The 14,215-nt window shown below is 49.1% G+C and overlaps 1 protein-coding gene across 6 annotated transcripts in view; it reads right to left on the minus strand.

Moving 5' to 3' along the window:
* Positions 1 to 14,215, minus strand: part of CASZ1 (castor zinc finger 1) — a 435,323-nt gene that overhangs the window by 28,066 nt on the left and 393,042 nt on the right. For all 6 annotated transcript variants that reach the window (XM_081015954.1, XM_081015956.1, XM_081015955.1 and 3 more), the window contains 2 exons: positions 7,421 to 7,511; positions 3,488 to 3,652 (listed from right to left, as the gene is read on the minus strand). In XM_081015954.1, coding sequence (XP_080872080.1) covers positions 3,488 to 3,652; positions 7,421 to 7,511 — 256 coding nt within the window. The remainder of the gene's footprint in view (positions 1 to 3,487; positions 3,653 to 7,420; positions 7,512 to 14,215) is intronic.

The following is a 14,215-nucleotide window of genomic DNA, read 5'->3' on the forward strand; positions in this document are numbered from 1 at the left end:
GGTCAGCTTCCAGCAAGTGGGTCTACTTCCACAGTCCAAGGTGAGCCAGCTTGCCAGCCGCTTAACGTAACAGCAATATGTAACAGAGACAGGCACATGTGATAGTTGTGCAGGAGGCAGTATGCCTCTAAATCCCAGCTGTTGGAAATTGCAAGAGTTGTTGCTGCACTCAAGCGCTGCCTGTGGCCTTCCCCTTGGGGTGTCTGGTTAGCCACTGTGAGAATGGCCAGTGAATGACCAGTGCAGGAGACCTGGCTACCCTATCAAGTTGGCCACAGGGAACGAACACCCTTTGTCATCTGCTTTGCTATAAACTCACAGGCATGATGTGTGTGTGTTGGGAATGGAATGCTGAAACCCTACCTCCTCCCTCAGCTGTTCCTGAGCAAAGTGAGCTAATTTGCCATATTGAGTAAAATTCCAGTGGAATCTGACAATGCCACTGTGCCCGCCAAGAGCGCTTTCGCCCTCCCCACCACCTTCTGTGTGTCATGTGCCAACGCCTGCACCATCTCAGAAATGAAGCAAATCAAAACACCCTTCCTGTCTCCCACCCCCACACCAGCCCCATACTCCTGGTTCGGTTCAGCTTGGGTTGATTCAAAGAGGCAATAACAAAACATCTGGAAAACACCCGGGGGGGGAAGTGGGGGGCGGAGGGGAGAGAGAGAGAGAGAGAGAGAGAGAGAGAGAGAGAGAGAGAGAGAGAGAGATCCGAAGCGATTCCCGATAGAACATGGGCTTCTTTCCACAGTGACACCTTGAAAGAAGACAGACCCGGCCGTGGTGTTAAAAGGCAAAATTAAACAAAAAACTCCTCATGAATAATTTGCAATGGGGCTCTTTGTGCTAAAGCATGAAAAATGTCCATTGGTATAAACAACTAACTGAATTTTGTCCATGCCAATTATGGACATAAAGGTGGGGGGGGGGAGGGAGGAGAGGGCCAGGCGCAAATACTGCTGTTTATGAGATATTTGCTCAAATTGGGAACTCGTCCTGTTCCAAGGCCTTTTCTTCTTAACATGGGCATTGGCTTCGGGCAACCCTTTCTACCCATTCCCACAAAATTCCTTCCGCACAAACGGTTCTGCTGCGGGGCAGCGGATCCCATTGTAGGAGTGTGCTCTCTGTTCACATGGGCTAGGCCTGCCTTTGCCAGCTTAGTTTCCTCCCAGAAATTGCTGGACTCCCAACTCCCATCAGCCCAAACCAGGCAGGCAGGAGCCACGGATGATGGGAACTGGGAGTCCAGAAACATTTCGGAGTTATCCTGGGCTGGGGAAGACAAAGCCAGGCGACCCTTTGCAGGGTAAGAGGACAGCGCTGAACAAATTCAACACCCTCCTGTGGCCCTCCAGGTCAGTGCTGATCTTCTCCCTTGAGGGGACCTCATGAGCTTCCACAGAAACCCATAAGAAGGGCCTCCTGGATCAGGCCAATCGCCCACCTAGTCCAGAATCCTGTTCTCACAGTGGTGAACCACTGAAGGCAGGACTGGAACACCAGATCCCTCTCCCCTCCTGTGGTTTCCAGCAACTGGTATTCAGAAGCAAACTGCCTCCAATTGTGGAGGCAGAGAATAGCCATCATGGCTGGCTGGTAGCTGTCAATGGCCTCCTCCTGAGAACCCATGTGCTTGGTAGAAATGAGAGTACACCCAAGGGCTAAATCCCCCTTGCACAGGTAGGCTTAAAGTAGTTTAGGGTGATGGAGGGATCTCTCCACACCATGGCTCCCCTCCTGACAGCCTGATTTCCATGGCTGCAAGAGAGCCTGAAGAACAACAGGCCAGCTCCCGTTGTTGCTGGCCTAGAGCGCCCATCATCTCCCTGACCACTGGGCATGCTGGCTGGGGATGATGGGAGCCCAATACCACCTGGAGGCCACAGCTTCCCCATCCCTGACATACGGCTTCCGGAGATGGTGTGGTTGCAAAATGGCTGGCTTTGGAAACCCCCCTCGCAGCGACAGGCTGCGCCATAATTCTCGCAAACCTCTTTTTTCCCTGGCAGTGAGAGAGCCAGCTTCCTTTCTTCCCTTCTTTCTTTTGACACTGGGCTGTTATTAATATTTGATTGGCTTAGCAGCTGGCTACAAAGGGACAAACGCGATTGCTAAAGGGCAGGCCTTGCGCAGAGAGGTTGTATATCAACAGAGGAATGCGGCAGTTCTGATGGCCTCTCTGGCTTGAGGAAGGAGCACCCTGGAGAGAGACCCCCAGAGCTTGACCCTTCCATCACTCCTACAAAGGATCTGCCCGGATGTGTGTAAGGGGGAAATATCAGCTCTCCACTCCAAACTCTGGCCTTTCCCCCACACCCAGGAAATGTGCCTGTCCTGGGTACACAGCGGAGCTGTTTATGACTCTTCTTGTCAAAATTTGAGCGGGAATGGACGGAATCAAGCAACGTTCCCCATTGTTGCCTATGGCACTCATCTGAATAAAAAGCTCTTTAGAAAAATGCTCATTTTACTCATCTTTGGGTTGACTCTGATAGGTGAGCCTAGACAGAGAGATTTCTGCCCAAAATCAACCTCCTGGTGAAACAGGGATCTCTCAGAAATCTGTGCCTATAAATGGGGTTTCTCGGTCTGCCTTCTGCAACATGTGGCTAAACAGATATTATTTATTTGTTTGATTTATACTCTGCCCTTTCTCCGAAAGGAGCCCAGGGTGACAAACGTATCTGTAGCATTCTTTTTAAAAAACCTTCTAAAAGCAATAAAAAGCATTCCAAAAACTATTAAAATCAATCACATCCTTTTGGCCACTGTGGGTTGCCAGAGATAGAAGGTTGTGGCTAACAAAATGCTACTCAAGAGTAGACCCACTGAAATTCGTGGACACATGTTAGTCAAGTCATTAATTCCAATGTATCTAGTCTGAGAAGGACAAGCATTGGACACAACCCAATCTCTTTCAGACATCAAATGTGTGGGTAAGCAACGACATCTGGGGCACTATGGTTGGGGAAATCTCTTCTAGATCTCCTGATCCCATGAGCTGGCACAATAGGCAGGCAAGATGAGCAGCCTTCCCCGAAGCAGCTATGGGGGGGATCTAGTAGTATCTTTAAAGATAAGAATCCCATTATGAATCCTCACAGCAACGTGTTGGCTCCGTGGTGGAAGATGACTTCTGCACAAGGAACCATAGGAAGTGGCCTTCTACTGAGCCAGACCATTTGTCCATCTAGCTCAGCACTGTCTACACTGGCTGGCAGCGGCTCTCCATGGTGTCACCAGCCCTACCAAGGGAGGCTAAGCATTGATCCTTGGACAATGCAGGTGCTCTACCACTGAGCTACAGCCCCCCTTCCAAGGAATCTCTGGACCACACGCCCCACTCCCAGCCTAGCTCCAACCTGGAAATGCATGCCACGCGTGAGGGTTGGTGGCTCTGTTAAAACACCCATGCAGATACTAGCCCTGGGGGTCCCTTCGCTCTTCCTGCCATTTGATGGCAGAAGCCCAGCATCGTTACCTGCATGCAGTGGTAGTGTGTGCTTTTCCCATTCAGGTGGCAGCCGTGATAGTAAACGCTGCAGTCGTCGAGCGGGCTGAAGCGCATGAAGCCGTGCTGGAGGGAATTGTCCCGCTTCTTGTGCATGTTGTAATGCCGGATCACATCTTGCTTGCTTGTGAATCTCTGGGGGGCAAGAAGAAGACGCAGAAGAGGTGAGGCAGGGCTGGGAGCAGGGAGGCAGGGGCAGATCTTTGTCAATTTCAGTTTCTCTTTTTTCTTCTTCAGTGTCCATAGTTTGGGTTGTCCAATTTCCACAAGAATTTGGGCTGGACCCAACTAAGTGGGACGCGGGTGGCACTGTGGTCTAAACCACAGAGCCTAGGGCTTGCCAATCAGCAGGTCAGCGGTTCAAATCCCTGCGACGGGGTGAGCTCCCATTGCTCGGTCCCAGCTCCTGCCAACCTAGCAGTTTGAAAGCACGTCAAAGTGCAAGTAGATAAATAGGTACCGCTCCGGCGGGAAGGTAAACGCCGTTTCCGTGGGCTGCTCTGGTTCTCCAGAAGCGGCTTAGTCATGCTGGCCACATGACCCTGAAGCTGTATGAAGGCTCCCTTGGCCAATAAAGCAAGATGAGTGCCGCAACCCCCGAGTCATCCGCAACTGGACTTAACGGTCAGGGGTCCCTGTACCTTTTTACCCAACTAAGTTAGACCCAACCCCTAGAAATCATTAGCCCCAAGTCAGTTTTACATCCTTTAATTCCAATGGGTATATTCTGAGCAGGACTGGGTACAGCCCAATATAAGCTTTTTTTGTAAGCAATTGCATATATAAGATAATATTATTTTCACTAATACTTTGTGTGGATTTCCCCCCGCAAATACATTTTTATACACAGTTTTGGATCAGAAAACTGCACTGCAAAATCTGGAGAAAGGATAGCTGTCTTTCCATTCACACCTTGGTTTGGGAAGTGTGGAAGAGGCAGTCCCACATTAAACTGTGAAAGCTAAGTACTACTTGAGGCGGTGGGGAAACATGAGTTGGGGGAGGGCCTTTGGAGGAAGAATCCCTTTCATATAGGCTCAGCAACTGTGCACTCTAAAGCCATTTGTAGCTTTAACAGTGTGTTCATAAGTAATGGCAAAAGGGTGGCAATGTGTGAACACCACAAAAGAAGGTTGGATTTATAACAAACAGCATTCCAGCCAACCGAGGCTTTATTTTGAAATGGGAGAAATGGAAAATGCAAGCACCAACTGAAGTGTTGTGAATGAAACTGCCCTAGCTCAGGACATCGGAAGCGGTCTTATACCGAGTCAGATCATTGGTCCATACTGACTGGCAGCAGCTCTCCAGGGTTTCAGGGAGATTGAACACGGAACCTTCTGAATGCAAGGAGATGCCCTGCCACTGAGCTAAAATCCCTTCCTACAGCTTAGGAAAGCAGGTTTCCATTCTTAGAGACACCTGGTTGGCAAGACTTCAATATGCAGACAATCCTTCCCTTTCCAAGTATCCAGCACCTCGAGACGCCTATTCCAAGCTCTGGTAGGGAGGCTACAAGCCCAGTTTAGCCTGTTGGATGGAGTAGGTTGTCTAGATGCCAAGAAAAATACCCTCTGGACACATATAGGAAAATATCTCCCCCTCCCCCAATTCCCACCCATTTTCCTGCTAGACTAAAAATAAATCCTGATCTATTTCTGTTGCTTTTATTAAATTTTGGGATTTACACAGGAACGCCAAAGAAGAGCCATGGGCTGATTTCCCCAAGGCGTTATATTACAGGAATTCCATTGCCAATCACCGTTAATTTGCGGCCACTTATTACTGAGCGCCATTCATTATAAGAAATATATATCTCGCCTGCAGGGTAATTTGCATTTGGAAAAACTCAGCCTAAAGCTTTATTCCCTGGTGGGATCAGGCGATTCCACCCACAAGCCTGGACAGCTCCCAAGGTCTGTTACAAGAGCCTCCCCCCCTTTCTTCAAGGCCCTCTTGTTTCCTTACGGCCCGTCTCATCAGACAGACGGCTCCTCTTTGGTGCAGAATGGTCACTGCCCACATCCCCGGTTCAATCAATAGAAACCCACGGGGCCCCCCAGGGCTTGGCCAGGACTGGGCCAGTTTCCCTTGCTGTGGTTGAAGTTGTTCCTCCGAGCCTGGCGGGTGCCAGGGCAGAAATCAAGATTTCGCTGCGGGCAGTTCCTGGGAATCCCTTGCACACCTCCTGCCCCACCATGTGCAGAGGCCCTAACCACAGAAACAGCGGCGTCACTCGCTCAGATTCAAGTGCAGAGTAAACAAACACAGCATGTGACTGGGAAGCTGGCTTGACAATCTTGCCCTGGCACCTCTCCCAGCAATTGCAGCCTGGCTTCTGCCCCTTCCTCCCAGCATCCAACCATCTCTTCCCGAAACTAAACCGCAATCTCAGGACCGCTGCTCATCTCAATGGTTGCTTTGCATCAGTAGCTGCTGAGGCATCACTTGGCCAGCTAGGCTGAGCCTGATTTGTCACCCGCCCCCGTCTGCTTGACAGCGCAGCTCCTCCAGGGGAAGCCAGGGGAAGCCTGTGCTTCAAATGGTGTCTGCTGGCTTAAGGTTTCTACTCGTCTTGCGCTATCACAGGAAGCTGATTGCTGCCTGCTTATAGGATGATGCCACTGGAATTGAGGTCCGATGACGAGGCTGCCCTTTAGGGAAAAAAGGTTGTGTGTCTGCAGACCATTAGCTGATGGCAGAGGTGAAGAACCTTTAGCCCTCCAGATGTTGCTGGACTACAGCTCCCATCACCAACCCCGACCCCTGGCCACACTGACTGGGACTGATGGGAGCTGGAGTCCAGCAACATCTGAAGCGATGAAGGTTTCCCCCCTCTGCTGGCCTATGGGGGAGTTATATGGGGAAAACACCCCAATTTGTATGTGCGGGTGCAGTGACTGGTTTTGTGAGTGCCTCTGACACGTATTTATCCTTCTAATCCTCCACAGGGCAGTGGCTGTATCTAACCAGCTGGTCATCGGCAGGGTATTGTCATGTGCAGAACCTTCAAAAATGATTTGCAGGGACGCTAATGGTTGCATGAACAAATTCCAGGATTCAGTTCCTCTGGCTGAATCCTGTGATCCACCATCCAAATCTCAAAGTGTTCCTGGGGCACAGTAGGCTTTGATCTCAATGGTACAGCTATCTACTGTGCCAGGTTCCTAGTAGAAAACAAATCTGGGGTGGCTTCACAGGCTGCATACATACTGTGAATTTATAGCACATTTCAAGCACGCTCCCACTTCGTCCCAAGAATCCTGCAAACGGTACTTTACTCCACAGAGAGCTACAGTTCCCAGTGCCCACAACAAACTACAGTTCCCAGGATTCTTTGGCATGAACGAACATGCTTCAAATGTATTGTGTATGCACAACCACGTAGATGCTGTATTAATAATGCAAGACTTGAGAAACGATCCTTGTGCCAATGGGAAAATCGCTCCTGTAGGAGGCGATGTTACAGCCAGCTATTGTGACTCAGAGCACATTGGCTACTGCATGGGCAATGATCATCTGCAGGGCACCAAGCTGGGGGAAGGTCGGTCTACTCTGACTGGCAGCTGCTTCCCAGGGTCTCGAGTAGAACGAGGCCTTCCCTATCACCTACCATTGAGATCTTATCGCTGGTAGATGCCAGGGACTGAACCTTCTGAATGTGTTCTGCCACTGAGCTTTGGCCCTTCCCAAGCAGATGATCTCACTGTTGCTACCTTTTGCTGAGTCAGACCACTGGTCTATTTAGCTCGCAGCCAGTGTGGCGCTCAAAAGACTCAAACAAAGCTCCTCCCCTCTCCCCAACAAACCCTTGCTGTTTCAAAGCCTGGGATTGAACTTTGCCCCACCGTACTATTTAAGGATCCCCCCCCCGCCGATGATTTATTTTCATCTGGTTTTTACCTGATAGTTACACTCCGGGTCAAGGCAGTGATAATGTTCTCGGTATTGGTATGCACAGTGAATGTGTCCGCAGTGCTGGCTTCCGGAAAACCTGAATGTGAGAAAGAAAGAAAGAAAGAAAGAAAGAAAGAAAGAAAGAAAGAGGGAAAAGGGAAGTGTGAATATCATGAGAGCAATTTTCAAAGAAAATAAATTCAACCCCGCCCCTGCCTTCCTTGGTTAGTCAGGTGCTAATTTCAAGTTGGGTTCACACTTCTTGGAGCCTGGCATGCGGTGCTGCTATGTTATGTGTTGAGCTACCTGCATGAGTGTCTGACATGAAATGGGAAGTCATTATGTCTATATGGTCCCTCCGGGTTCACAGAACAAGGTTTACAAACCAACAGCAAACTCTGGTTTGTTACCAAGGGTTGTTTGTGGGCTGGGTTTGGATGGTCCAATTAAACCACAGTTTGCAAAGCATGGCTTAGCATTATGCGTGAACCAGGCCAGAATACCAGGATCGACAGCAGGAGAGAGCAACTACTCTCATGTCCTGCATGCGGGCTTCCCACTAGGACATGTGACTTGCCACCATACAGAGCAGGATATGAGATTTTGTAACAGTAGATTCTGCATTTGCATGGCAAACCCACAGAATGCACTCAGCTGTAGCCACTGTCTGGGCAAGGTGCGACGTTGCAGAAACCACAGCAAGGTTTCTATATTGGGCTGTGTGTATCCTCAGTCACTATCTGGAGGCTTGAATGGTGCAAAATTTTAAAGCTGGCTTCCTGCAGTGAACGGCTCTCTCGCGGAAGCACTTTGCACCTACAGAATGTTTATAGGAAATGGCTAGAAGATCCACACTCATGTTAATTAAATTGTGGGGCTAGCTAGCATCTCCGCTGGAACGCTAAACCCAGCCATAGCCCAGTGGTTAAAATGCCTGCTTGGCATGCAGAAGGTCTCAGGTTAAATTGCCAAAAGCACCTCCAGGTAAGGCTGAGAGAGACTCCTGCCTCCTCTGTTCCTGCAAATGGCCACATCTCTTTATATGCAAAAGGTCAAAGGTGAACACAGGATGCTGGACTAAATGGGCCACTGCCCTGATCCAGGAGGCTTTTTCTTATGTCCAGTTCACAGCACCTCCAGGTAGGGGTGGGACAGACTCCCTGCCTGAAACCCTGGAGAGCCTCTGCCTGTCAGTGTAGGCATTACTGAGCTAGATAGACCATTGGTACAACTCAGTATACAGCAGCTTTCTGTGCTCCCCGTCCCCAATGCTTTTCTGCATGTGCTATATGAAATAGGTAATTGTAGACTCTGGTTTTGAGAAGCAGAGAAAGGGGCAGCGGCAGCAGAGAGGGAAGAAACAGAACTCAGAAAACTTCATTATACACAGCGTCACGACTGTTGGGTTTATCTTACTCAGTAACACCTACACTGAGTGGCAACAGCTCTCCAGGGTTTCAGGCAGAGTGCAACCCCAGACTTGCCTGGGTTAAAACCTGGGACCTTCTGCTTGCAAAGCACATGCTCTGTTACTGAGCTACAATCCTTCCCCCAGAGAGCAAGAGACAGAGGCCTGACTGTCTGCTATAAGGAAAGCTTGGCTGGACTACTGCAGTCCATGATATGCCGGGGAGCAAGGGCGTAACAGTCAGCACCACAACAAGGGATTGCAGAAACCAGCAACCAGGAGGGTGCATTGTACAGAGCATATTGCGGAGTAATTTGAAAGGGGACTCCGATGGGGAAACATCCAAAGCTAAATCGCCATCTGCTCTGAGGTTCCAAATGCCACACGGCACTATATTCCTTGCAAGAGCCTCTTGGGGCGGGCATCAAAGAGGAGCCATGAATTGAAGGGGAAACCGAGGCTGCGGCCCAGGGGAGGAATGGCAGGAAAGAGGAAAGAGAGAGAGAGTTAAGGACAGGCTTTTTGGAGTGGAAGATGGCAAAAGAGAGGAGTGGCAGCAGCAGCAGGGAAGATGGCATTTGCAAAGCACACAGGAAGAGGTGGTCAATTGCAGAAGCAGAAGGCCTTGAAGAGATGGAAAGGGGGGGCGTAATTGACAGAAGAGAGGGGCATTGCTAAAAAATTTAAATCGCTTCTTTGCCACGCGTTTGCAGAAAAGGGGACAGATGCCAGAAGCAGACATGCCTCTCCCAGGGGAGGAAAGAAGGGGAGGAGAAAGAACGGCAAGGAATCAGGAATACGCCAAGGCAGGTGATTGAGAAACCTGAGCAGTGGCGGAGATGATGAACTTTAGAAAAACAAAAACAAAATAGCAATTTTGGCCTTGGGAACAAAGAGTAAACCAAGTTCTTTTTTGTTCAGATTCCAAAAGGGCACAAAGGATTCACGAGGGTTGCGAAACAGGCTCTTTTCCCAACCTAGTCTGCATCACCAACCATCTTCACCTGGTTTTAAATCCTATCAAGTCTCGATCCAAGGAACTCCAGGGAGCCCTCGCTCTGCCAGGGCACTGAGGATGCAAGGGAGAGGATAACTCTGCCACCGTCTACAACTACAGCCCCAGAGGGAGAAAACCCATGGAAGTTTTAAACTCAGGTTAAACCTCTGGCAGAAACACATCTTAATTGGAAAGATCTAGATTGCACTCGGGAGATGTGATTATAATAACAGCATGTTCAATTTATGGTCTTCCCTCTTTCTGTTCCAAGGACACCATAGTAAGAGGTATGAGGCATGACCACAGGCACCCTTCGTTACAATTGGCAGGGTGGGGGGTTAAGCACATGTTTAACTCTTGCTCATTGCCAACAAAGGACTTAATAAACCCCGGTGTTTGATCTGGGCTGGATTGGGCCCCGACTCCCAGAAGGTTTCTGCTAATGGCAGTCTAAATAGTGGAGAAACAGGCATTCCAGTATGCCTTATTTCCTTTCCAACACCGCTAAGGGCATTGAGGGTGCTGTTTTGGCCCATCAGACCCCCACATTTCATATGAGAACTCTGCACCCCACCAATCCACATGGGTGGCAGAGCTTTAGGAGGTATCAGTCTTGAACAAATGATCATCGCTCTCATTTCTACGTCATTTCCTCAGTCCAGAAGAGGCAGCCTAAACCAGCTGTCAGGAGCAATTAAACTAAGCAATTAAACAAAAAAATTAAGCACCACTGGATCTTCCCCAGCCTCTGAGGCCCTCCTCCACCCATTGTCTCCTTGGTGGTATAAAGTGGTTACCCTTTTCTCCCTTGAAAAGAGCTGAAGGAGAAAGTTGGAAGAGAGACACTCTTTCCCACTTCCTCTTTCTGCTGTATATGTACTTCAAGGCTCACAGAATTATAGAATTGTTAGAGTTGGAAGAGAGCACGAGGGTAATCTAGTTCAACTCCCTGCAGTGCCGGAATATTTTTGCCCAATGTGGGGCTCAAACCCATGATCCTGAGATTAAGTCTCATGCTCTACTTGAGCCATACCAGCTGCTCAGATTAATTCTACTGGATCCAGTTTTTACCCAAATCCCTTGGAAAAGCAAATTGTATGTGAGCATGTGCATGCACTTTCTCTCTTCCCACAGCACTTGCTCCAAATGTGCCCCTAGGCCTAAGAAGGTTGACGAGCCCTTCCCTATTCCCCTTAGCTATCCATACACTCGCCTCTCTGGTTGTTGACATTTGCTGAAGCCGCCTTGCTAGAAGTGCTTCTGGGTCCTGCCTCTGCACTCCTGACTCCTGCTCCTTTTCCGCCTACCTTGCTCTCCCATAAGAGACTGAGGCCATATTTGCACCTGACATATGCAACAGCACCATGCCACTTGAAGCAGTCATGGCTTCCCCCAAAGACTCCTGAGAAACGTCATTTTTTAAGGGTGTTGAGAGTTGTTAAAAGGTAAAGGGACCCCTGACCATTGGGTCCAGTCTTGACCGACTCTGGGGTTGCGGCGCTCATCTCGCTTTATTGGCCGAGGGAGCCGGCGTACAGCTTCTGGGTCATGTGGCCAGCATGACTAAGCTGCTTCTGGCGAACCAGAGCAGCACACGGAAATGCCGTTTACCTTCCCGCCAGAGCAGTACCTATTTATCTACTTGCACTTTGAGGTGCTTTCGAACTGCTAGGTTGGCAGAAGCTGGGACCGAGCAATGGGAGCTCACCCCGTCGCAGGGATTTGAACCGCCAACCTTCTGATCGGCAAGTCCTAGGCTCTGTGGTTTAACCATGGGTTGAGAGTTGTTAGGAAACCCCTATTCCCTTCGCAGAGCTACCATTCAGTGTGAATTTAAGCAATCAATCCCTCTTCCCAGGGAACTCTGACAACTAGCTCTGGAAGAGGAATGGGGGTCTCCTAACATCTCTTAAACAACACCCTTAAACAACTATAGTTCTTTGCTGAGAACTCTTTGGGGTAAGCCATGACTCAAGTGCATTAAATGTATGGTGCAGATGGGGTCTGAAATCCTTGCCTTGCTGCCACAGGTTCCTCATGCCACCACGCTCATCTCACCCTCTTCTCTCATGTCTAATTCAGGGGTGGCTGCCAGACTTGTTTGGAAATATTTGTTTTTTGCCCACTCCGAGTGTGGTGCACCACCACTGTGCCCTGGGGATATGAGGGCAGCTGAAGAGCTAATTAAGGAGAGTGCCTTCTGCCAAGAAGAAGAGCCATCCGTCACGCCACGCAGAGACCCCCACAGGACATGCCAACCGCTGGCGCCAACTGAAGTGTGGCAAGAATTTCTGCTTGACGGAAGGCACGAGAGGAAGTAGCTGCAGGGAGGACAGGGAGCCCCACGAATTGCTGATTCACAGGCACTGCCAGACAGCACTGTTCAAATTCATGTGGTGGGCCATTTCCACCAAGGAAGGAATCCCATAGCTCAGTGGCAGAGCATCTGCTTGGCACTTAGAAGGCCCCTGGTTAATTTCCCAGTGGCATCTTCAGGTAGGGCTGGGAAAGACTTTCTGCTTGAAGCACTGGAGAGTCCCTGCCAGGCAGTAAAGTCAGCAATGAGCTAGATGGGGCAAAATGCTGATGCAGGATATAGCAGCTTCCTATGTTTTAAGGGAAGGGACATGCTAGGGATCCTGCTTGGTGTGCAGCTGGCAACAGTTTTAATTCCCTGCGGCATCTCTAGGTATTCCTCGTCTGAAATGCTGGAGAGCTGCTGCCAGTCAGTGCAGGCAGCACTGAACCAGATAGCCCCATAGCCTGACTCGGACGGTATAACTCAGCTGCTGATATTCACTTTTAGCTACTGCTCATTTAAATCAGTGCTTCTCAAACCTGGGTCCCCAGCTGGTATTGGACTACAACTCCCATTGTCCCTTGATAGTAGGACCAGTGGTCAGGGATGATGGGAGTTGTAGTCCAACAACAGATGGGGACCCAAGTTTAGGAAGCACTGATTTAAATCATCAGCTGCTTTGGGTGGGCTGAAAAAGACAGGATGCAAATTTAACTTATAGGGAAAGCGCTGCTTTCATTGGCCAGAAAGATCCCAACCCTGCTCCAAGAGGAAACCCACGCACTGCACTGGCAGATAAGCCTCATTTTACACCAGATATTGCCATGGTCGAGGGGTAGATGGGGAAGGTTAGTGTGGCTAGCAGGCAAAAATCCATTCATACCAGAATTTAACAGGATCAGCAGCAACGGCACATCATGCCAAGGGGTCGAGCCGTGTGTGTTTGGGGGTGAGGAAAAGGTCTGAAGAACTGGGGGATCAAGGGCAAAGGAATTTCCCCAGGTCGATGCTCCCGTTGTTAATAGGTTGCTAAAGGGTTATATTTCTCCTCTGCTCTTTCTGACACTTGAAACAGTTCAAACTTATTAATTTTTAAAGGCCAGCATCTGTTTAGCTCCTCAAAACAGAAAAGCTTGCACACAAGTGCACACCTGCTCATTTTGCACACCGTCGCAAAGCCCCACCCCCCCACTTCCAAAGGCAGACTGCAAACACAATTTGATCCACACAGGAGGGTGACTGACACAATAGGGCATTTCATTTTACTGTGGTGAAACTTAATTTTTGCAAATTTCTTCGGCGAGGGGGCCTTAAAAATATGCTTTCGGGTGTGTGAAATTCAAATCTATTATTTTCGTGATTGGACAACATTTAGCTTGGTAAGTCTACATTGGATGAAGAAGCACATAAACTGCTTTCTGAAAACAAAATAATTTTAATTTTACCTTCTGAAAATGTCAGGCAATGCTAAAAATAATACTACCATTTTTGTATGAATTCTGTGCAATTTTACACACATTTTACTTGCCAAGCAAAACTAAATTATATTAATTGAACCAAAATATATTTTGAAGTCTCAAGTCATGCTACAATTTTTTAGCACCCCTCATTTTGGGCATTTGAAAGTTGATACGTTCATCACGCCCTATTGGCACAGTGTTCTTCGGGCTTGTCGTTTCAAATATATAGAAACAAAACCCGCTTCAAAAAGCTGCCTGTGCAGACAAAATGGTTGCAGAGCGAATGGCCAGGCTGTGCTTTGAGCACTGGCAATGCGTGGGTCTTCTCTCAAAGGTCAGTGGAGCAGTGAAAGTATCCTAGTAAAGGTGCCATAAGAATGCACAGTGGCTACATGGCCTCAGTGGCCCTGCCAAGGACCCACATAAGAGCCTAATTAGAGTTTAGCCTCCTTACTGGCCAAATGGTCATACTTGCAGGATCGCCTGACCCCATGCAATGCCCACTTCAACCACTCTCATCGGTGGAACTGGCACCATGACAGATGCCTCACAATATTCGTTCCCCATTTGCAAGAAGCCAATCTTGCTAACATGGCAGCACCTGCACTTTGGAACTCCCTGCCTGTTGACACCAAGC

This window comes from Podarcis pityusensis (assembly GCF_964106645.2).
Source record: "Podarcis pityusensis genome assembly, chromosome: 8".
NCBI classification, from domain to species: Eukaryota; Metazoa; Chordata; class Lepidosauria; order Squamata; family Lacertidae; genus Podarcis; species Podarcis pityusensis.